The 26200-nt window shown below is 45.3% G+C and overlaps 1 protein-coding gene across 2 annotated transcripts in view; it reads left to right on the top strand.

Moving 5' to 3' along the window:
• Positions 1 to 26200, top strand: part of TCF12 (transcription factor 12) — a 447272-nt gene that overhangs the window by 322811 nt on the left and 98261 nt on the right. For both annotated transcript variants that reach the window (XM_078773420.1, XM_078773418.1), the window contains exons 6-8: positions 3538 to 3673; positions 4548 to 4597; positions 25351 to 25453. In XM_078773420.1, coding sequence (XP_078629546.1) covers positions 3538 to 3673; positions 4548 to 4597; positions 25351 to 25453 — 289 coding nt within the window. The remainder of the gene's footprint in view (positions 1 to 3537; positions 3674 to 4547; positions 4598 to 25350; positions 25454 to 26200) is intronic.

Raw genomic sequence — 26200 nt, forward strand, 5'->3', positions numbered from 1 at the left:
GTCCACATACAACACAACATCTTCCCCAAAATATCCTTCATGTTTACCTTCCTGCTTACCAGCTCCATCACCATGATAAACAGGTGTGGGCTGCGATAGCATCCCTGCCTTGACACGATGTTCACCCTGAATTCCTCAGACATCCGAAGACAAATCAAAACTCTTCCCCACGCTCCCTCATACATGTCTTCCTCCAACCGCACTTCTGCTTCTGGCACTCCCATCCATCTCGGTGTCACCATCACCATCTCTCTCTCTCTCCAATGTCATAGGCCTTCTCAAAATCCACAAATCCTAATGCCATTTCACATTGCATCTCCAACCTCTTCACCACCAACTGTCTCAGCATGAACATCCCATCCAAATAGTACAAGGAACATCCCATAATCATAAATAGTGCAAAGGAAATACAAATATGGTAGCTATCAATGTGACCACAAAATAATTGAAACTAAACCTTTTAATTTTTTGCCTCCGCCAACGAATTCCCCGAAGGCATTATGTTTTTGGGTTGCCCGCCCGCTGTTTGTCCGTCCGTGATAGGATTTGGTTACCACGATAACTTGAGAAAGTCTGAAGGTATCTAACTCAAACTTGGTACAGGTTTGTATAATGATGTAAGCATGAACTGATTGGATTTTGGGGTCAATAGGTCAAAGGTCAAAGGTCATGTTAAGTTTTTTAAAAATTGTTACTTTTGAAGTTGTGAACCAGTGATGGGATTTTGACCAAACTTGGTACAAGTACATATTAGGATGAAGAGACGAAGTGATATGATTTTGGCGTCAAAGGTCAGAGGTTATGTCAGGTCAAAATGTGATATTTGAGAACAGCTGAAGGGATTTATATCAAACTTGGTACAAATCTTATTATAATGGAGCAAACGTATATGGTTATGTACAACACACACAACAGGCATTTTAAGGCCATTTTCCCTGCTAGAGCGGGGGTTAGCTCAAATGGTTAGTTAAAATGGTTATGTATGTGATCAAAACTTCTTCTTCTTCTTCTTCAAATATAATTATTTTCACCCTCTTAATTACCTTTAGACGACTGAGACCCCTCAGACCTTTGGCGATGCTTTAATACCCCCCAAGACCCTTAATAGCAGCAAGACCCCTGAAGACCCAAAATACCCTTAAAGACCCAAAATATCCTGAAGACCCCAAAGACCCCAAAGGTCCAAAACACCCCAAAGACCCAAAATACCCTTGACTTGAAGGCCCCGAGGCTCAAAAAGGCCCTGAAGACCTAAATGGCCCCGAAGACCCAAAAGACCCAGAAGACCCAAAACACCCTGAAGACCCAAAACACCCCGAAGAGCCAAAAGACCCTTAAAGACCCAAAATACCCTTAAATACCCCCAAAGAACCAAAATACCCCAAAGACTCTTAAAGACTCAGAGGAAACAAAAGCCCCTGAAGGCACCGAAGACCCAAAAGACCCTTGAAGGTCCAGAGGATCCAAAAGACCCTGAAGACCCAAATGGCCCTGAAGACCCAAAACACCATGAAGACCCAAAGGACACCGAAATGGTCAAAGATGCCTATCCTTCTGAAACGACGTGTGGTGAGGAACACGGAGCGTGCCGAGTCACGCTAGTATGTATAATGATGTAATAATGGAGGTGGAGGCATATCGGTCAATGTCGCGACATCAAAGATTCGCGTTCTAGTTTATAAAGCTTCGTGGTCACCACCCTACCCTTTCCAAACCCCTATTATTCTTTACTGATCTCCCTCTACACACTCTTCCTAATCCTCTCATCCAGAATCCGCTCCAGTAACTTCATGACATGACTTAGGAGTGTAATGCTCTGTACTTCCCTGGCTCTTGAACATCACCCTTCCTCTTCCATATTGACACAATTCGCCCTTTTGCCCAATCCTCTGGAATCGAACACTCTCTCATGCACATATCCAACAGCCTCTTCATCTAACTAACTCCAACGTATCCCGCTGCAATTAGCATCATGTTTGTCCCCACAGAATAAATATGATTACCTCCACCACCAAAGGTGGATGGAGGTTATGTTTTCACCCCTGTCTGACCGTTTGTTTGTCCGTTTGTCCGTTTGTGAACAAAATATCTCAAAAGGTTGTGGACGAATTCGGACGAAATTTGGCAAAGATGTAGCGTATGTCACAAGGGCGAAATGATTAGATTTTGGTGAAGATCCGGATTCGGATCCGGCTACTGGAATTTTTAAGTGATTCTTCACCATTGGGAGATGGGGCCAAAAACGATACATAGCAGGATATCTCAAAACGTTGTGGACGGATTTGGACGAAACTTTGTTTACAGGTTGTGTGTCTGACACCAACTAATCCATTCGATTTTGGTGAATATCTGAATATGGATTCGGAAACGAAAATTATTTAATTAGAAAGTGATTCTTCACCATTGAGAGATATGGCAGAAACCCATACATAGCACAATATCTCAAAAAGTTATGAACGGATTTGGACGAAACTTGGTAGAGTGGTTGCGTGTGTGACAAGGACGAATCGATTCGATTTTGGTGAAGATCTGAATATGGATTCGGATACAATAATTATTTAATTTTCAAGTGATTCTTCACCATTGAGAGATCGGGGGAAAAGCGATATTTAACATGATATTTTAAAAGGTTATGGACGGGTTATGACGAAACTTTGTGGACGAGTTGGTAAGGTGGCGATTAGATTTGGGTTCAGGTCTGAATCGAGATCCGGCCTATCAGTGGGATACAAAACATAAACTGTTCAGCCTGGCAGAGGTAAGCTCTCTACTAAGTGCCGTTCTACTTTTGCTTTTGCCATGGTCTGAAGTAATGAAAACTGATCCCAACCTAGACAATCATCTGAACAGACCAGGTCGGCTCTCATATCCTTAAGTGACTTTTTGGAGAAGATACTCCAACTTTATTTTTTTATGTAGCGGATGGGACAAACATTTTTTTTCTGCGCCATCACTACATAGAGAGTGCTGGCGCACTCTATGATATATATGTGTATGTTTGTCTCTCCCGCACTCCACTGACCGCTCCCTCTTTCATCACTTCATTTTTGTTCCCCGTTTTTTGTCACAGAATGAATGTAATGCACTAAGGGTTGTGGACTTATAGAATGCATACCATTTGCTTATCGTAATGCTGGAGTGAATAAGTGCAGAACAACTACGCTGCTGAGTGAATAATGGTGGAACGTTGTTTTCGGCATTTGCAGCTGTGCACCATCCATATGGGCTCCAGGCCCTGATGCTACGTTTGGCACAGTTTGGAAAATGAGAGCAGGTGGTTTCTCACGCCATGGCCAGCAATGCTCTTTACTTTACAACAGCCACTTGTGCCTATTTATTGTGGTCAAAAATTGTGCAAACAGATGCATCAGACTCTTTGCTTTCTGTTCCTTTCCTGTCCCTTTACAAAGTTGTGTGTCTGTCAATGCCATGGCATCAGACTCTGGTTTCAGATGCTGTAATATTTTATCTGAATGGATGTGATGTGATGGTGAAATTTCCTCTGCTGATGCTCCTGCCGATGGCTTCCTGTTGCAGCCTCCTCTGTTGGGCTCTGAATTGGCGATGGGAAGCTCCAGCCCTATGTCTCCCCATGCCAAGGCGAACTCACTTTACTACCCATTTGCCAGTGCCATTTCCCGACGGAGAGGCTTGCCGGACTCACCAGGCCTGGGTACTCGCATAATTCACACATTTTCCTTCGTTCTCCTCCTCACATCATGGTGTCAAGCAAAAGGCATTCTTTCCCATCTCTTTCCTTGCACTCACAGTATCATCCTTATTGTCACTTGGTCGTGTTTGAAGTGCTTTGCACATATACCTCCTGCTCACTCCACCCCAAACACCACATTTTGGTTAGCATTTGGTTTATTGGTTCGATAATGTGCTGGGCAAGAATGGCGTAACATTCCCTTTAATACCACATTTAATTGCCCTGTTGGTTCTGATTCCAGATCAGTGTTCTGAAGTCGATTAACGCTCCAGTAAGCTAATTGAAAGCTTCGACAAAATGAGCCACTGTACAAATAACGTCCTGACCTCCACACGTTCTAAGTCACTTCAGGCTCTTGACCATGCGATCTAATTAATTCGGTGTTGGTCGGTTCCGACACGAAGAAACACGCAAGGCCAAGGTTCTCTTCCAACAAATGTTTTTTCTTCTTTTGTCGATCAGACGGTGCTTTTTGGCCAACAAATGCCCCCCCAGCGGAACTTTTGATCTGACTTTTCCACAGCCGTATAATTGTATCCTACCTATTCACCAACCGTGTCATGGCATCAGACACCAGTATTTGCGACCCTCCTTTTAACCAAATCGGTGAAGATCCGAGCACGTGCACGCACCACACGTCGGACGGCAGGAGTACATGCGGCCATCTGTTCCTCGGCGGCTGCTGTGCATCTTGAGTTCGCGTTCACTCATTAGGCGCAAATAGATTGTGCTGTTCTCTTAAGGGTAATTGCATTTTGGTTGTAATTGACACGGTGACTTTAACAGAAATCCCTGCTTGGGAGAGCAATATGATTTGCACTTCTTTCCTTGGCAGATGTTTCGAGCAAGAAAGTGAGGAAGGTTCCTCCTGGCCTTCCATCGTCGGTGAGTATTTTTCCCTCTGATTTGATTAGACGATTTTTCTCAAGGTTATTATTGGTGCTTGTGCAACACATATGGCTGTCCTTCCTGGAGTCCAGCCTCGAGTTACAAACTTGTAATCCGTTTCACTTTGTTTCAGAACTTTCCTTTTCACTGAAAGCAACTTATGGTCCTTTGCTGCTCATTTGCTTTATTCTAAGTTCTATAATCTGACGAAACCTGGGTAATCAAATACAGTGTAACATTTTCGACGAGGTCTTATTGCATTGCCGTTTGGCTTACCTTGTCTTGTGTTCAGATGAAATATCATATTATTTTCAGAAGATACTACAGAATAAATACAAACTCAAAACAATGTTGTGGGTAAGTGCAGGCAACCATGTGAGGGTTCACTGTAGCTTTGGTTTACCCACTTTGGTGTAGCAACAGGCAGAGGAGTTTTGCAATGAGGACTGACAGGTTGCTTGGTGGGATCTATCCATTAATTTCCTCAAAGCCTCACCACTTGCTGTGCACCCATTCTGCATCATGTGGCGATTGATCTTGATGGGCCAAAACAGGTTTTTACAAGGGCTGCTTTCTATCTATCATGGTACTGATATTGGACCCAGTTATCTTTATGCGTGGGCTCCTTACAGACTTACACGCCTCGAGGGACATTTTCAGGCCTCTCCGGCTTGCCTCTCATGGCGATGGTGCTGTTTGATGTTTGTTTCGTTATAATGTCTACGAACAGGCGAGAAGACAGAGATTAATGGCCAAGAATAGGGCAGGGCCACCATTAATATGAATAATGGCTTGGTGAAGTGAGGAGGAGGGGGCATTGTGGTCAGGTTTGGGGAGGTTCATACATACATACATACATTCTGAAGGAAAACAGTGGCAATGGCAGCATGCAATGGTGGTGGGTGTGGAAGGGTAGGAAGGAGACAAGGCAGTGTGGGCAAGATAAGTGAGGGCTTGAACAAGAATGGGTATGGGAGGTCCAAGGTGGGGGTGGCTGAAGGGGTATCAGTTGGGGGTACAGAGGATAGGGGACAGAGAAGTGCTTAATATGTATGAAGCCGGGGCAGCTGTTACTGTTACATCCCACTGTATTTTGCCACATGTCCATTATCGAAGCCACCGGGCCTTGTTTAACATAGCCTAATGGAGAATTAATTGTGACTGATACAGTCCAAAGAGCTCAATTGTTGCTATAATTAAACAAATGAACGCTGAACTATTTCACGCATTTTGTTGAAGTTCACAGAGAGGGAGTCAAAAGGCTCGCCACACCGTCTGGTAATACCATGTTACTGACAGTTTGAAAAAGCTTTTTGATCTCCTCCCACTACACTATAATCCGTGCCTCACATGGACCTATTTGCTGTTTGTAAAAATTATATGGCAAGATTTCTTAAAGGATTGCACCATACAGCATTTGATAGAATGGAGTAGGAGAGCATCGAGGCCCTGTGGACAAGCCAAATAAGTGGTGAGACGATCAACATTGTTACAGTGTGACATTCTGAAACTACAACGACACTCGATAGATCGCATACCTCCGCCAGGCAGAACACTTTACGTTTTGTGCCCCAGTGATAGGCCGGATCTACATTCGTACCTTAACCAAAATCTAATCGGCTTGTTATTGTTACCTAACCAACGAATCCACCAAGTTTTATCACAATCCGTCCATAATTTTTTTAAATATCATGCTATATATCGTTTTTGGCCCTCTCTCTCAATGGTGAGGAATCACTTTGTTTTTTAATTATTTTATCCAGATCCAGATCTTCACAAAATCGAATCAATTTGTCCTTGTCACACAACCAACATACATGTCCACCAAGTGCCATCCTAATCCGTCCGTAACGTTTGAGATATCCTGCTCACAGACAGATAAACACACACAAATATTAGAAAGTTCTCATATCCCAATGCAGATCTTCACCAAAATCGAATCAATTTGTCATTGACAGAAACACAACTTGTTCACCAAGTGCCATCCTAATCCGTCCATAACTTTTTGAGATATCCTGCTCACAGACAGATAAACACACACAAATATTAGAAGGTTCTCATATCCCAATGCAGATCTTCACCAAAATCGAATCAATTTGTCATTGACAGACACACAACTTGTTCACCAAGTTTCATCTGAATCCGTCCATAACCTTTTGAGATATCCTGCTCACAGACAGATAAACACACAAAAATATTAGAAGGTTCTCATATCCCAATGCAGATCTTCACCAAAATCGAATCAATTTGTCATTGACAGACACAACTTGTTCACCAAGTTTCATCCGAATCCGTCCATAACTTTTTGAGATATCCTGCTCACAGACAGATAAACACACAAAAATATTAGAAAGTTCTCATATCCCAATGCAGATCTTCACCAAAATCGAATCAATTTGTCATTGACAGACACACAACTTGTTCACCAAGTTTCATCTGAATCCGTCCATAACCTTTTGAGATATCCTGCTCACAGACAGATAAACACACACAAATATTAGAAAGTTCTCATATCCCAATGTAGATCTTCACCAAAATCAAATCAATTTGTCATTGACAGACACACAACTTGTTCACCAAGTTTCATCCGAACCCGTCCATAACTTTTTGAGGTATCCTGCTCACAGACAGATAAACACACAAAAATATTAGAAGGCTCTCATATCCCAATGCAGATCTTCACCAAAATCGAATCAATTTGTCATTGACAGACACAACTTGTTCACCAAGTTTCATCCGAATCCGTCCATAACTTTTTGAGATATCCTGCTCACAGACAGATAAACACACAAAAATATTAGAAAGTTCTCATATCCCAATGCAGATCTTCACCAAAATCGAATCAATTTGTCATTGACAGACACATAACTTGTTCACCAAGTTTCATCTGAATCCGTCCATAACTTTTTGAGATATCCTGCTATGTATCGTTTTTGGCCCGAACTCGCAATGGTGAAGAATCACCTTTTAAAAAATTCTCGTAACCAAATCCGGAACTTCACTAAAATTGCGTCCTTGTCACACACCCAACCTGTCCACCAAATTTCGGCCAAATCCGTCCATAACTTTTAGAGCTATCCTGCTCACAGACAAAGACAAACAAACAAACAGGGGCTGTTTGGTGGTGAAGGTAACAATATGTCTTTCTATTAGTATCAATTTTGATATTTTCTGTGCCTTTAATATTCCTTGCAAAACTTCTTTAACATCAACATCTTGTCTTTCCTTCTTTTATTCACTTCCTATATCGATTCTTTCACTTCCTATATATCCACCTTTCCTTTTTCCTCTCTCTCTCTTGCACCTGTTTTTCCTGCTCCACATTCCCGCTGTGCATTCCTGTGTATTGCAATATATCTTGTTGCGTTTTTGCCTCGATATTTTGCTTTGTACGTTTGAAACCCGAGGGCATTTTATTCAAGTAATGTTCTGTTATATTCTCGCCATTCATTTGTTCTTATTCCTCCTGCAAAATGTGGAGAAGATCTACGAACGGCATATTTTGTCCTACTTCAGGGAAAGGATAATGGAATAATGACCCTTTATTTGTGTTACTTCGTAATTACAATATGTGTACTAAAAAAGACAATGTGGATCATCAAACCATAGAATTGTGCTCTTTTTAAAGGTAGTTCCTTCCTGGTTAACATGTCCATTGGCTTCTGTAACTTCCTGATTCATTCTGTTTTGCAATAGAGACATCTGACACCATGGTGCCACGATTTATAGAATCTTCTGTCGTAGAAGCCTCCTGATGGTGTCTTTGTACACTGTTATAAGGTGGTGTATGGTAGGTCTATACTACTCCGAGGGGATGTTGCGGTTGTAGCACACTTAGCTTTGATCTCTTTAGTCAGAGTTCGACTATAAACTGACCCGACTCGAAACTCCAGGATTGGTGCTTCATCGGCTTAGTGTTGCATCGCAAAGTGCGCCGTCCTTTGGATGGACCTTCATCTGGGTGTCCCTTTTGCTAGCGTTAGTTGAACCATCTTTAGAGGCCATTTTTCCCCGCAGAGCAGGGGTAGGCCTTTTTTGGGACACCGTGGTCCCCTTTTTGAAGCAATGTTTTATGGCCGGGTGCCCTTCCTGCCGCCAACCCTGTTGGTCACCTCTTGCGACACGCAGGGAATTACCAGGGAACTGGTACTCAATTTGCCGACCTCGGAAGGATGACAGGTTGAGTCAACTCCCCTGGTGTTAATTCAGCGATCGACCGGGATTCGAACCCAGGATCCTCGGATCCCAAGCCAGCACCCTAACCGCTAAGCCAACACCAGGCTCCCACGGTGTCTTTCACGACGTATCGGCATGTGGTTGCCGCCACCCCTACTAAATTGTTGCCCTGACTCCTACTGGCAAATTGAAGAGAGACACAGTCTCTTGGCAGGTATTCACGACAACTTGTGAACGTTTCTGTGACATAACTTATTCTGGAACGGGTCACCTTTTGACTTCCATCGCAGGGCGCAAAGATTTGGTTGAACAATCATGGGAATTGAACCCACAACAGTAGAGGCAATTCTTCTCGGCTTGCCCACCCAACCACCAGACAGCTCATTTTTACAATTTAAAGAGGTCCTGATGAGATTCCAGATTTGTGAGGGCCAAACTTTTCCACGTGTCGTTTCGAGCATTTCGATCTTTCATCAGGTGTGGCCACGCTCTGGGTATTTGAGATGCTAAGTGATCAAAGTTTACAAATTGACGTGTGCCCATTTATTGCACACATGACATATGAGTGCGATCAAGTTGGAACACATGTCCGGTTGTCAATGCAGGATTTCTTACTTCCGACTTCACTTTTCATTGGCTGCATTCCTCGTCCGTTGATCACAAAACATCGACGAGAAGCCTGAATTGATCCTTTTAGCCCATTTTGATCTCGTACCTGCACTTTAAAAATGGTATTGTAGTGATGTGTCACATGCAAGTTTTCACATGCACGTTTGTGGAACTTCTTTTGGAAACTTCATCTCCTCGGCCTTTAGACAGGCGGCAGCGCCCTCGTGCGGACTCGTGTTTCCTTCCGTGTACATGGTACAGCACTTGTACATTCGACACGTCCGTTCGACAGCAAAGCGTCCTGGATCCTGATTGTATTGTACTTTGATGTTTTTCCTTCGGCCAGATGTTGAAATGTGCGATATTACAAGACGCACTGATCTTGGGAACCCATAGTAATATGAAGCCCCCAGTTGCATACTTGGAAGTCTGTGCACATGTCTCACCATCAGTGTATAATTGTATATAACAGCGCGCCATCACCTCTCTTCCATGAGCCTGGACTTTTTTTATAGGAGAAAGGGAAAAAAAGAAGTCTTGGTTGTGGATATCTCCAAATTGTTTGTTCTAGTTTTCCATGGCGAGGAGTCACATAAAGCGGCCTTTTCTTGGGGAACAGTTGGAGCGGTTCCCCAAGCGGCGACCTTTGGGCGATTAGATAAGGGTTCCTTTCCTTCCTTTCTTCCGTCCCCTCTCCTCATCCCATTGCTTTTCCTGGCCACCCGCGTTCTTTCTGGGAGGGTGGAAAGACTTCTCAGGGCCTGAGAGTAGATACCGAGTCTTGGGAAGGCGGGCGGGTGTCTGTGCCGTTCCTTGGTTCCCGCCCGAGGGTGTCCGAGTGATGGACAGAGCCGGCGCGCGACAGAGACCTGACCTCGTTCTGCTGCCGGGAGGAGGGGGGGCGATGACAAAGGCAGCTTTGTAAGCCCCCTTTCCTTACCATGATCGGCTTGGAGAGCTGGGGGCGGTGGGACGGATGGGGTGTAGGGGAAGCTGTTCGTGGTCGGGGTGAGTTTACGCAAAAAAACAAAACAAAACGAATTTGTTTTAATTCTCAAACAATCTTTGTATATATTTTTGGCAATCCTATAGACACAGCGTTCAGATTACCTGTTATACCTGCACTACCCATGCGTGGTGTTGTATGATCGAGTAGGCCTAATTTAGAGCAAAGTTTAAGGCGAATGAACTTGTAATCGAATACACGGAGTCTTCATCTTTGTTCGGTTGCCATTCCTGTTGGCACTTGGTGGTCGAGTCGAAAACTTCCATGGTTCAAGTTCACTTGGATGCTGTTTCAAGGAGCAGATGGAGAGATTTAATGAATCACATGGGAATATTACAAGAATGACACGAGACCCTTTCTGCTTTATTTATTTCTGCCTGATGTGTGGTGCTCGGTTCTTCAGTATTCCTCTCGTTTGGATGCTCCACCATGGAAGATGAAGAAGAGAGCCGAACTGGACAGGATCAAATTGGAACTTCTGGTAGAGTTGATGCGGGTGATTGGAGTTTTCGTACCACGTGGTCACGGTCGAGAGCGTGTCCTTTTTGCTTCCCAGGATGAGCAAAGAGCCGCGCTCCTCCAGGGAAGGTCGGGTTTCCATCGGGTTCACTGTTGTGACATTGTATCACAATGACGCGCACAGCCCGCCTTAAAGCAGCTGTTTCTGGGCAGAGGCTCCTTCGAACTTTATGCCCCCCCCCCCCTCCCCTCTCCCCAACACCCCCAAATTAACCCTTGCGGCTCGTGATGCTTACTTACTGGTGCCTCCTCAACAGGACGCTCAGGGTGGAGTGGTGGGAATTGCGAGCAGGGTGGAGGGTTGGGAATTGGGATGCGAGCAGGGTGGAGTGGTGGGAATTGCGAGCAGGGTGGAGATTTGGGAATTGGGATGTGAGCAGGGTGGAGGGTTGGGAATTGGGATGCGAGTAGGGTGGATGGGTGGGAATTGGGATGCGAGCAGGGTGGAGGGTTGGGAATTGGGATGCGAGTAGGGTGGAGGGTTGGGAATTGGGATGCGAGTAGGGTGGATGGGTGGGAATTGGGATGCGAGCAGGGTGGAGGGTTGGGAATTAGGATGCGAGCAGGGTGGAGGGTTGGGAATTGGGATGCGAGTAGGGTGGATGGGTGGGAATTGGGATGCGAGCAGGGTGGAGGGTTGGGAATTGGGATGCGAGTAGGGTGGAGGGTTGGGAATTGGGATGCGAGTAGGGTGGATGGGTGGGAATTGGGATGCGAGCAGGGTGGAGGGTTGGGAATTAGGATGCGAGCAGGGTGGAGGGTTGGGAATTGGGATGCGAGTAGGGTGGATGGGTGGGAATTAGGATGCGAGCAGGGTGGAGTGGTGGGAATTGCGAGCAGGGTGGAGATTTGGGAATTGGGATGTGAGCAGGGTGAAGGGTTGGGAATTGGGATGCCAGCAGGATGGAGGGTTGGGAATTGGGATGCGAGTAGGGTGGATGGGTGGGAATTAGGATGCGAGCAGGGTGGAGGGTTGGGAATTGGGATGCGAGCAGGGTGGAGGGTTAGAAATTGGGATGTGAGTAAGGTGGAGGAGTGGGAATTGGGATGCGAGCAGGGTGGAGGAGTGGGAATTGTGATGCGAGCAGGGTGGAGGAGTGGGAATTGGGATGCGAGCAGGGTGGAGGAGTGGGAATTGGGATATGAGCAGAGTGGGAATTGGGATGCGAGCAGGGTGGAGGAGTGGGAATTGGGATGCAAGCAGGGTGGAGGAGTGGGAATTGGGATGCGAGCAGAGTGGGAATTGGGATGCGAGCAGGGTGGAGGAGTGGGATGCGAGCAGGGTGGAGGAGTGGGAATTGGGATGCGAGCAGGGTGGAGGAGTGGGAATTGGGATGCGAGCAGGGTGCAGGAGTGGGAATTGGGGTATGAGCAGAGTGGGAATTGGGATACGAGCAGGGTGGAGGAGTGGGAATTGGGATGCGAGCAGAGTGGGAATTGGGATGCGAGCAGGTTGGAGGAGTGGGAATTGGGAATGCGAGCAGGGTGGAGGAGTGGGAATTGGGATGCGAGCAGGGAAGAGGAGTGGGAATTGGGATGCGAGCATGGTGGAGGAGTGGGAATTGGGATGCGAGCAGGGTGGAGGGGTGGGATTTGGGATACAAGCAGAGTGGGAATTGGGATGCGAGCAGGGTGGAGGGGTGGGAATTGGGATGCGAGCAGAGTGGGAATTGGGATGCCAGCAGGGTGGGGGAGTGGGAATTGGGATGCGAGCAGGGTGGAGGGGTGGGAATTGGGATGCGAGCAGGGTGGGGGAGTGGGAATTGGGATGCGAGCAGGGTGGAGGGGTGGGAATTGGGATGCGAGCAGGGTGGAGGGGTGGGAATTGGGATGCGAACAGGGTGGAGGGGTGGGAATTGGGATGCGAGCAGGGTGGGGGAGTGGGAATTGGGATGCGAGCAGGGTGGAGGGGTGGGAATTGGGATGCGAGCAGGGTGGGGGAGTGGGAATTGGGATGCGAGCAGGGTGGAGGGGTGGGAATTGGGATGCAAGCAGGGTGGGGGAGTGGGAATTGGGATGCGAGCAGGGTGGGGGAGTGGGAATTGGGATGCGAGCAGGGTGGGGGAGTGGGAATTGGGATGCGAGCAGGGTGGAGGGGTGCGAATTGGGATGCGAGCAGGGTGGGGGAGTGGGAATTGGGATGCGAGCAGGGTGGGGGAGTGGGAATTGGGATGCGAGCAGGGTGGGGGAGTGGGAATTGGGATGCGAGCAGGGTGGGGGAGTGGGAATTGGGATGCGAGCAGGGTGGGGGAGTGGGAATTGGGATGCGAGCAGGGTGGAGGGGTGGGAATTGGGATGCGAGCAGGGTGGGGGAGTGGGAATTGGGATGCGAGCAGGGTGGGGGAGTGGGAATTGGGATGCGAGCAGGGTGGAGGGGTGGGAATTGGGATGCGAGCAGAGTGGGAATTGGGATGCGAGCAGGGTGGGGGAGTGGGAATTGGGATGCGAGCAGGGTGGGGGAGTGGGAATTGGGATGCGAGCAGGGTGGAGTGGCTGCTATTATTCCCCCCGCCGTTTGTTGCGCAGTATTTCTGTTTACCTGGTTTTCAGTTTTGCAATTTGACGTTACTTTAAAATGATGTGTTAACGACAAATAAGCGTGAAGCGAGGAAAAAAAAATCTTGCGTGCGACTCATTTTCCAACTGCAATGGTTGTTCGTCCTCTTATAATAAATAGTGTGGTCTTCATTTATAATTATAGTTCTTTAACCATTTGGACGTTTCGTAATACAGCATACCTTGTGATTGTTTGTTTATGTATTTGTTTTAGTCTATTCAATGTACCTGTTGTTCCGTTGAATTTGCTCGTTTTAATAGTCTTTGCATGAGAGCGGCAAACTATACGAGCATTCCGAGACCATATAACACAACACGTTCCATTTGTTTTCCCATCAATATAAACACACACTTATGGAGCCATTCACACACACTTATGGAGCCATTCACATACACACACAAACACACACACACACACACACTTATGGACTGTTCACACACACACACACACACACACACACACACACACACACACACACACTTATGGAACGTTCTTTTTTCCTTTTTTCTTTTTTTTCACACACATTTATAGATACGTTCACACACACTTATGGACTGTTCACACACACACACACACACACACACTTATGGAACGTTCTTTTTTTTCTTTTTTTTTCACACACATTTATAGATACGTTCACACACACTTATGGATTTGTTCACACACACTTATGGAGCCATTCTCTCTCACACACACACACACACACACACACACACACACACACACACACACACACACTTATGGACTATTCACACACACTTATTGAACGTTCAAACACACTTATGTATCCGTCCACACACACTTATGGATTTATTCACACACACTTATGGACCATTCACACGCACTTATTGATTCATTCACACATACATGGATTCGTTCACCCACATTTATGGATTTGTTTACACACACACACACACACACACACACACACACACACACACTCATGGATTCTTTCACACACTTATGGATTTGTCCACACACACACACACTCATGGATTCGTCCACACACTTATGGATTTGTCCACACATACACACACACACGCACACCCACTCGTGGATTTATTCACACACTTGTGGATTTGTTCACACATACACACACACGCACACCCACTCATGGATTTATTCACACACTTGTGGATTTGTTCACACATACACACACACGCACACCCACTCATGGATTTATTCACACACTTATGGATTTGTTCACACATACACACACACGCACACCCACTCATGGATTTAATCACACACTTGTGGATTTGTTCACACAAACACACACACACACGCACACACACTCATGGATTTATTCACACACTTGTGGATTTGTCCACACATATACACACGCACACCCACTCATGGATTTATTCACACACTTGTGGATTTGTTCACACATACACACACACGCACACCCACTCATGGATTTATTCACACACTTATGGATTTGTTCACACATACACACACACGCACACCCACTCATGGATTTATTCACACACTTGTGGATTTGTCCACACATACACACACACGCACACCCACTCATGGATTTATTCACACACTTATCGATTTGTTCACACATACACACACACGCACACACACACCCACTCGTGGATTTATTCACACACTTATCGATTTGTTCACACATACACACACACGCACACACACTCGTGGATTTATTCACACACTTGTGGATTTGTTCACACATACACACACACACACACACACACACACACACACACACACACACGCACACCCACTCGTGGATTTATTCACACACTTATCGATTTGTTCACACATACACACACACGCACACACACACCCACTCATGGATTTATTCACACACTTATAGATTTGTTCACACATACACACACACACACACACACGCACACCCACTCGTGGATTTATTCACACACTTGTGGATTTGTTCACACATACACACACACGCACACCCACTAATGGATTTATTCACACACTTGTGGATTTGTTCACACATACACACACACGCACACCCACTCATGGATTTATTCACACACTTGTGGATTTGTTCACACATACACACACACGCACACCCACTCATGGATTTATTCACACACTTATGGATTTGTTCACACATACACACACACGCACACCCACTCATGGATTTATTCACACACTTATGGATTTGTTCACACATACACACACACGCACACCAACTCGGATTTATTCACACACTTATGGATTTGTTCACACATACACACACACGCACACACACTCATGGATTTATTCACACACTTATGGATTTGTTCACACATACACACACACGCACACCCACTCATGGATTTATTCACACACATCGATTTGTTCACACATACACACACACGCACACCCACTCATGGATTTATTCACACACTTATGGATTTGTTCACATATACACACACACGCACACCCACTCATGGATTTATTCACACACTTATGGATTCGTTCACACACCGTTATGGATTTATTCACACACTTATGGATTCGTTCACACACCCTTATGGATTTATTCACACACTTATGGATTCGTTCACACACCCTTATGGATTTATTCACACACTTATGGATTCGATCACACGGACCGTTTTCTTTCTCGTTGCAGAGGAAACCGAATGAATTACCGACGCGTCTGCCCGTTATAAGCTTGAGCAGCGAGTCTCGTTCGGCAAATATCTGAACGTCGGCCTCGGTCGAGTTCACCACCCTGATATATTCGCATTTTATCCGCATCGCAATCGCTTAATGGCGTCGAAGGTTTTTTTCTTCGCCTTTTTAACCATGTGCCTTGTGAGAATAACCCGGGGTGTGACCCCGCCGGTGATGTCAGCGGTAAACAATGCTTGGAATAAACAGCGGAGCGGCCAGATGGCCGGGCCATTAGCCGTGCGTCACAGGATCTCGTCCCTGCCATCGGCCCTTTAATCAAACGGACGTGCTGGGGGGACGTGAGTCAATTAACCGGATTTGTATTCGACCGTCGTCCTTGGCTTGAACCGAGTGATAACCCGCACGGAAGTTTTGCGCGCGGATTGGTAACTCGGCACACCTTCGGTAACGAGTAGCGTGGTCCACGTGCCGGTGTTGTTCGGCGGTCATCGGTGCGGGACCGTAGGTGGAAAGAGCTGTAAGTCGAGTCGGAGAGGGAGGGTGCGGGTTGTGAGAGGCGGTGCGGGTGCTCGGGAGGGGGCGGGACGCGCTATAGCCCGCGGCGCGCCGCTCCGACCGAGCCATGGCCGTGCCGGGAGTCGAGGACGGCTTAGGCACGACTAGGCGCGCTGGGCACGGCCCCGCTCCCGGTCCACGCACTCGCGGCTAGATCCACCCAAGCGAGCCATGTACTGCGCTTACCCCGTGCCCGGAATGGGCGCCAACTCACTCATGTATTACTACAATGGGAAAACGGTGAGTGTCAAACTTTGGTCTTATGGACCCCTCTAGCGACCCCTCCGTCGGGCTCGTCCGGCCGCAGGGTTTCGCGGCTCTTGCGAGTCCTCAACTGACTTCGCCTTTTTCGATTTACCTTAGAAATATACCGTTCACAAACTTTTGTTATGAATCTGTAAAAATTAAAAGAAACTTTGCCTTTTCCCTTTAATAGTCCAAAGTCACCCTTGAACTAATTTGTATGGATTCGTTACCCAAGCGATTCGGATTGGATTGTGTTTCGTCCTTCCAATGATCTTCTTGTCTTTGCTTCTTCCTCGAGTGCTTTGGATGTTTCTCTCGTTCCCTCGACAATAGGACGGACATCCGTGTCGTGGAACTGTCAAAGCTGCCCGACGACGTATTCACCATGTGGTCCCATTGCACGATCTTCCCAAAACATAAGTTCATAAATTCATTTACGTTTATTACAAGAAGAGAAAGATCAAGCTAGACGAGTAATGAAGATAGATAGAAGTGCAGATGAGAACCGTTTACAGAGCACAGGGATGGGCACATTTGGAAGTTTTAAATGGACAGAGACCATTAATGGTGAAAAGGGATGTGGATGGTTTAAAGTTTAAAGAGTTAGGAACAGTTAGAAGCACATGAGGGATGGTAACAGTGAGAGGTGCAGAGGAGATGAGGACAGTAACAGGATCAAATTTGGATTGCCAATCAAATATCCAAGATTGGTACTGTTGGAGCCGCAAAGGGACATACACGGTTGACACCACAAAGGGATGTGTACATTTAGGAGTTTGTAAGGGATATGGACTGTTGAAAGTATAAATATATGGGGATGTGTAGAGGTATACAGTGATGGGGACGGTTGAAGGCGTAGAGGGAAGGGGACGTGTAGAGGGATAGGAACGGTTTAGAGGTGTAGAGGGATGGAAACTGTTGGAGTTGTAGATCGATGGGAACTGTTGGAGTTGTAGATCGATGGGAACTGTTGGAGTTGTAGATCGATGGGAACGGTTGGAGTTGTAGAGGGTGATTAGGATGTGGTTAGAATTGTAGAGGGATGGGAATGGTTGGAGTTGTAGAGGGTGATGAGGACGTGGTTAGAATTGTACAGGGATGGGAATGGTTGGAGTTGTAGAGGGATGGGAACTGTTGGAGTTGTAGAGGGAGATGGACACTTGTAGTTGTTGAGGGATGAGGACAGTTGGAGTTGTCGAGGGATGAGGACGTGGTTAGAATTGTAGAGGGATGGGAATGGTTGGAGTTGTAGAGGGATGGGAATCGTTGGAGTTGTAGAGGGATGGGAACTGTTGGAGTTGTAGAGGGAGATGGACACTTGTAGTTGTTGAGGGATGAGGACAGTTGGAGTTGTAGAGGGATGAGGACAGTTAGAATTGTAGAGGGACAGGAGTGGGAATGGTTAGAATTGTAGAATTATGTGGACGATCATAGGCCGAGAAAGACGAAGACAGTAAGAGGCACAGAAGAATTGGAAAATAATTATGGGACAGATAGGGACATGTACGTTATAGGGACAGTAAGAGGTGTAAAGGAATTGGGACAGATTGAAGCATAGACGGGTACAGTTTGAAACAGATAAGGCCCATTTGATGCGTTTCAGCATCGAGTTTACAACCATCAGTAAGTACCCAAAGTCGAGGCTATGGAGCCGGAGAATTTGTTGGAGGATAACTTGAGATGATATAACATGTTAGTTTGGGCCCATCAAGTGACCCTTCATGGACACCATCTGCTTCTACTCAAAACAACATTCCAATCATTATAGAGCTCGCTCTGCCTTATTGTTTGGTAAACTAATTCAGGAATTGTTCCTTCATTTTACACTCATTGTAAATAATAACATTTGATGCATGAACATACTGAAAGTTTATTTCCTGAATTTCACCTTTCCGAGGTGAAATTTCACCTGACGTGGAAATATTGTCCTGGTTTATGTCGAGCATTCTGTTACTGTTAGGACAGGTGTGTGGGGGTATTCAAAAAGTCTTCCGGTCGAGATAGTTACAGCTGTCCAAGACGTGCCAATAAATGTCTAACATTTATATTAGTTATTATTTTTTGAAATTATGTTTATTTAATTTATTTTTTTATTTTTTGGGGGGAAAAGTTGGTATGTCCTGGACTATTGTGAGTCTCTTTCGTATAACTTTCTGAAAGATTGACAAAGCTTAGATAATTTGGAAAAATACGTTCAAAATGTATTTGTAAGAACTTTTGTTGCATGAATAATACAGATTCTGCGGCTTCGAGTTCAATATGGCAATTCCTTGCATTATTCGCAGCGACGATATTCACTACTGTTCCTTCCTTAGTTTAGCCTGGTGTTGGCTTAGCGGTTAGGGTGCCGGCTTGGGATCCTGGGTTCAAATCCCGGTCGATCGCCGAATTAACGCCAGGGGGGTTGACTCAACCTGTCATCCTTCCGAGGTCGGCAAATTGAGTACCAGCTTGCTGAGATGAATGATCACGGTGTGTACCCCGATTTAGAATAGGTACACCGTTTCCCTGCGCATCGCAAGAGCGTGACCAAGGGTTGGCGTCAGGAAGGGCATCCGGCCATAAAAACATTGCCTCAAACAGGGAACCATGATTGTCATGGGGCCGCAAGGCTAACCCCCGCTTTAGCGGGGGAAATGGCCTTAAAACGATCATTCTATTCTTATTATTCTTCCTTCCTTAGTTTGCATCCTTAGACCTTCCGTCTGCACATCATAGCTGAATCTCCCCCCTCACCACTCCTTCGTCCCCTTCATCCTTCTATGCACACATTGTTGATGCAACATCTCTCTGGGGCCGCGGACTCGCTGGGGATTTACCAACACCGCTAATCTCTCAGCAAAGCAGCATCTTGTCGTGATACTGTTTGTTATTTCTGTTCTTCCATTAATTGGAACAGCCACCCTCAAATTAGCGAGCAATTTTTATGGCTCGATGAACATCTATTTCACACAAAATAACTTTGTTCATTGCAGTCGCTCGTCAGGAAGTGATCAAAGCCTTGGGATTTCAATCCCAATACAGCCGCACTTCGATCTGGTTGATGGTACACCAGATGCATACTCGCGAATAACCACGGCGACCCCATGGAACGTGCAACAATTGCATTGCTATAAAACCTATTTTATGATGCTATTCCATCCTAAGTAATTCATCCGCGTGAATACTTGCACAAAAATAATAGCATTTTCAAGGTGTTTTAGTTAATCACTCGTTTTTTTTTGACTGCGTGTTTGAAATGGTACATGAACAAAACGTGTATACAAACCAATTTCAAACACTACATGGTTGGGATGGGTTTTCTCTTATGCCAATTAAAGGTAGAGTTTGATTCTCCCCTCCCACAATCCCACTTACACAGCCATTGCTCTATGACAACAATTGCTTGTTAGTATTCCCAAGAAGAGCTGAAAAACCATAAGAAATCCCTTTATGCTCCGCACATCATATTTAAACAATTTCCTTCCGTCCTTTATATTCCAGACATATTTAATAACAATAAAGTCACATGTACATGCTGCTAACTGTATATAAAATGTTTTGTGCTTTTATCTCTGCTGTTTGTTTGTGAGCAGGATATCTCAAAATGCCATGGACAGATTCGGACGAAATTTTGTGGACAAGTTGGGTGTATGACAAGGACGAAATGATTGGATTTTGGTGAACATCTGGATCCAGATGCGAGAAGTGATTCTTCACCATTGACAGATAAAATATCTCAAAAAGTTGTGGACGGGTTTGGACGAAACTTGTTGGAAGAGTTGGGTCGATGATAAGAACAACCCAGTTGGATTTTTGTTCAGGTCCGGATCCAGATCCGGCCTATCTGTGGGATATAAAACATAAACCGTTCAGCCTGGCGGAGGTATGCGATCTACCGAATACCGAGTACCGTTCTAGTTATATCAGGTGTTTCCAAAGGCGCCTTGATTGAAATAATTAATGGTATTTAATGTTGTGCTGCAAAAAGAAATAAACGTATTGACGTCTTTGCGTTGCTCCTTTACACGTCTTCGCTGAATCTCCGCTTGGAGAACTATAAATCCATCCCTATCATTAGGATTTGGTTAGATCTTTCCAGGAATGGGTTCTCCTGTCTTTTTTGTGACCCTAGGTTATTTTTTTTTCGCATGCCGTAAAGGGGATATAAAGCTCTCAATGAAGCTTTAAGATCAATATGTTGTGAGGATTTTCGGTCTGTTGCTGAGGAACATTAATTGTCTGTCACCTTCCTCACTCTGCGATCGATTATATTGGACCCGGCACGACGCACCTCTTAATTAAAGAGCTTGGCACGACAAGAGCATCGAGACCAGAGCATCGGTGCTGTCTAACTGATTTCGACTTTCCATGCTGCCATGCTCCCCTTCCTTTTCACCTCATGAAAAAAAATAGACTTGCATGAATATCTCTTTGCGGGATTCATTACGATGTAATTGTTTTGGTTCAACATAGAGAACCCGACATTTTTTCCCCAAGCTAATACCTTCGGTCTGAGTGTAGTACTTTACCAGCTTGACTTGGGTGCTCACATCTGGAGTGATGTGTATATTGTGCTCACATGGTGCTTCCAATTAGAGCTCTCTGTTCTTTTCTCATCTCCTTCATCCCACGCATCCTCTGCATCCTTCTCGTATTCCTCCCACTCCTAATTCTCTTCCTACACTTCCTATATTTCTATTCAACTGTATTTTTTTCTCTGAACTCCTACTCTTCCTGTTCATGTTACCGCCTCTCTCTCTGCCTCACCCTATCCTATCTGCTCCACTACTTTTGTTCCTCTGCCACAATTCCTTTTTTTGTGCTTCCACACCCGAAGATGCCGGAGGCATTATGATTTTGGGTTGTCCGCCCGGCTGTGCATGCATGCGTAGCAGATTTTCGTTACCACGATAACTTGTGAACTACTGAAGTGATTCCAACCAAACCTGGCATAAGTATGGACTGTGATGTAAAGATGAACTGATTCAACTTTGGGTTCAACAGGTCAAAGGTCATGTGCCCTTTGAAAATCATCTTGCAGATCATACCTCGAATTAGAAGCATCTGATGTTTTCTCTCTTTTACTTATCTCTTTCCCTCTCCCTCTCTTCCTTTCATGTGACCTGTATTTTTTCATGTGACCTTTAATTGAGATCAAGCATCATAACAGTGGGTTCGCATGTGACGTAGGCAGAGACATATCCATTCATTGATTTGTGTCAAATTCTACTTTCTAGTTTTCTTCAGATGGAACAAAACGACAGCAGGAGTAATGAGAACCAAATATTATTTTGCAGTTTTTTCAAGTTGAAATGTCAGATGAATATGTTTTTTACAACTTCATTATAAATCCGTTTTGTCATTATTACGCATTTGGAAAAATTACAAGTGAATGTGTTATTTTAGTTGGATTTGAAATCGGTGTGCAGCAGGTGTGCCTTAAGCTCTGTCACTGACGCCACATCAGGCAATCAGAAGCCATGGGCCAACGTGGGCTTCTGTTCGACCCAAATTCCTGACATCATTGCGTCTTGTCTAAAGTTTCTCCGTAAAACAGCCGGGATTTGTAAACGCTAGTACTGGAGCAAAAAAGGCCACACAAAAGACCATTGATTTTTGTGTTGCAGGAAAAACCCATGCCGTGGAACCCAAAATCAACTCCGCGGGCACATAGAGGGGTTTTGGCATTCATTGCCTTTCGAGGCGGATAGAACAAATTTTGAGAGGGACTAAAACGCTACATTGCCAAGGTGGAAATGAAGGTGTTAGATGCATTCTTGTGTTGAGCTTGACTGCCCGGGGCACACGGCTGAAGATGTTAAAACGAAATAGCAAAGCCAATGGGTATGGCACGCGTCGTCGTGCCTGCACTTTGAGTGGGCCCTGCCTTTCTTCCTGCTCTTCTTTTTCCCTTAAAGATGAAAGTCCGTCCTGTCACTGATGATTAGGGTTGATCCGAGGCAGGCCAGAGAACGGATCCAGCTGTGAGCTGGACGATGCACGAGCCGGTGTGCTGGCTCACGTGGGCCTGAACACCGCTGCTGACAAGCCTCCTTAAAGCTGGAATATGTTTCCTCCAAGATGACTACATTGTGGCCCAGGATCCATTTTCAATTGCAAATAAATATGCACAAAAGCGGCAAAATAGAAATGTAAGGGTTTCACATTACGGAGGAGGAAAGGTCGGCGCATGCCGTCTTTCTTCCACTTCCAACGGCTGCATCTCGTTAGCCCGCTTCCTAAAGATCAGGTGCTTCTTATTTTAAATTAACTGCGGGATAAGTTGTTGCAGATTTTTATTGTCACGGAAAGGCCTTTGTTGGCAATTGTGTACACATTACTGCTCTGTACAGCTTCAGGCATTTTGAGCTTCTCTCTGTTCTCTCTCTCTCTCTCTCTCTCTCTCTCTCTCTCTCTCTCTCTCTCTCTCTCTCTCTCTTTCTCTCTTTCTCTCTTTCTCTCTTTCTCTCTTTCTCTCTCCCCCCCCCCTCTCTCTCTCTCTCTCTCTCTCTGATTCTACGTCATTCTTGACAGTGTAAGACAACAAAACGCTGCACTCCCTTTTATCTTTGGCACATTCAACTTTAAGGAAACGAATAAATCATTTATTACAAAACATGAAAGTCAGGTGCGACTTTTGCTCTGATTCTACCCCGAGTCGTCATACTTAATAATTTGCCTCTCAACCTGGCTGGATGCTTTTGCTGCATTTTACACACGTGTAGGAAACACATTATGTCGACATAGTGTGTTCTCCCGTGTTGTCACGGTGTATAAAAGGCTCTTGCATGGCTCCTTTCATTGTCGCTATAAATTGTGCGCTTGATAATTGTGCTTGAATTGCACTTGGGTAGTCCTGAAGGAATGGCCTTTTCTTTGTTCTTGCCATCTGCTTCTAATAAACCTTTTTGACTGTGGAGGGTGGAAGTGGGGTGACTGTTATGGGCTCATGGCATGGGGGTGGGCTGTATGCGTGAGTTAGAGATGTAAATAATAAGCAGCAGACCCTCTGACCTTCTATCCCTCGGTGCCTTTGCCTTGGTGCTACCCTGCCCAACACCTCCCCCACCCCCAATGCCATGGCAATAGGCTCACAGCCAATTCTTACCCCACCCCCTCCTTCCATTTCACATTAAGCATTGATATAGTTTTATGACTATGATGTCATTGCAATTGCTGAATTATTAACTAGATCTTGATCAGAGAAAGTACGTGTGTATAGCCATGATAAAATTGTCATTGACCAGGTTTTCCAATCTTTCTGCAGATATTATATTGTCCTTTCTGAGGATTTAAGAATGCAGCTGTGATGTTGGTACCATTGACTTCCTTAATGCAATCAGGTGGAGACCTTGCCTGGCTGCACCTTCCTTAGCTTGTTTCTGTTTCTTAGTGCTGCACAACATCCCGCAAACCCACATGCCCCCTGCCAAGCCTAACTGGCAAGCTACCGCACTAGTTCGCGGCCAGGGGCCGTGAGGTGACGGCCGACAGTGATGGATGGTCTCTTGGATCGGGCATATGTGCCATGGAATCTGTTGGCCTCCGCGGCGCAAGCGTTGATGTGGTACAGTTATTGCCTAGGCGTCCGGAAGCTGTTAGGAAGAGGCGCATGATCTGAGGTAGAAGGAGTTTAATCAGAATCTTATGCTGCTCACACACACACATGCATGCACACACATGCATGCACACATATACACATACACGTGCACACATGTACACACACACACACACACATGCTTACACAAAAAAAAAAATTGGCCCATCGAGCTAGACAACATACAACATGCTTTGCTGAGGCCTTCAGATTGTCGTCTTCTGTTGTTCTTGTAAATGATAAAACCTCATTCTCATTGTCTTTATACATACGCAAAAGGGACAAGGGTTGGTTTAATTAACACAATGTTCATTCACGTTCGACACTCTGAATTTTGCACATTCTCTTTTCTTGCTTTGCTTTTCACCATTAATTTACAAGCTTGGTGGTGGTAGGTAAATATCTTTCTTCGACCATGACCTTTTTTATCCGTATCTTTACAAAAGGGGGATATAGGTAAGGTTCGGATAGTTGGAGGGTGGAGGGAGTTGGTTGAGCACAAAGGGGAGTGGAGGAGTATTGTGGTCAAGGCAGGAGCTTGGTACCATCGGACCTCACCCCTTATAAAGGGAAGAGGAGGAGAACAGCACCAACAAAAGGTTGCTTTTCTCAGCAATGGTTTTCACATTAGGGTGTATTTCTCTTAGAGGAAAATTATTTTATTTTTTTATTTTTTGGTTCTTCTTTATAACTTGTTGCAGACTAGGTTTCTAAAGATCCTGCACCTGACTATCACTTGGAAACAATGTGCAAGGCATCACCTGACAAATATCCATCTGGATGCCATGATGTTTTGCTCCAGTATGCCCCCAAAATCTTTCTGGAAACTGTTGTTTTGTTTCATGGCATCACTACCTGCTTTATTTTCTTCCGATCCTTTCTATCAGGTTTACGCTCCCCCTGTGGCTACGGATGAATATAATCGGGAATCTCCGAGCTACACCAACAAACCTCCTGTTGGCATGTTCTCGAGCCCATACTTCATGCAGGGTGAGTTTTTCACTTCACCAGGTCATCATCCCACCACCCCCCCACCCCCCAACTTAACACTTTTACAGGTAGCTTGGGTCTCTATCCTGCCTTTCTCAAAATATAGCCAATGCTTGAACCGAGGGCAAATGCATAGGAAACCCTGCGCTTCATGAAAATTGCACTCTTGTAGTGCTGTGCCGGTCAGCTTGCGGTCACTTTTCCAGCGCTGTTCATTTTTCACAAAACTCACCACAAAGGTCTTCTGTTCCCCCTGACCAAGGGGTTTTGTAAACCACCGCAGTCCTGTGATGCATCCTTCCCAAGCCTCAGGCTTTGAGCTTCTGGAATTTCCTTTCAACCTATTGCTTTGAGATTCTTGAGGGTACCCCACAATTTGGTGCCAGTATTTGTTGTCTCATTTATTTCCCCCTTCTTTCCTTCATCCTTTCATCTTGATGCTAGAGTTCTTATATTACCTGTTGCATTTTGTTTTTAAATGCTGTGGGACAAATCAACTTAAAATTTTAATCAGACAATTGGAAAAATATGGATAGGTCTAATTGACTCAAGACATTTCAAAGAGTTTTGTCACGATAAAAAAAAAAAAAAGAGCCGAGGATATTGTCTCTTATAAACATTTTTTTCTAATTCGCTGCTTGTTTCCTGGCTGGGTGTATCGAAGAGATGATCAAAATCTTTGACAGACATACAGCACTGCCTTTATCGGCTGTAGGTTTCGGTGGATGAGGTTGTGCTCACTCTGAA

This window comes from Myxine glutinosa, chromosome 2, assembly GCF_964187855.1.
Source record: "Myxine glutinosa chromosome 2, kmMyxGlut1.1, whole genome shotgun sequence".
Taxonomy (NCBI): domain Eukaryota; kingdom Metazoa; phylum Chordata; class Myxini; order Myxiniformes; family Myxinidae; genus Myxine; species Myxine glutinosa.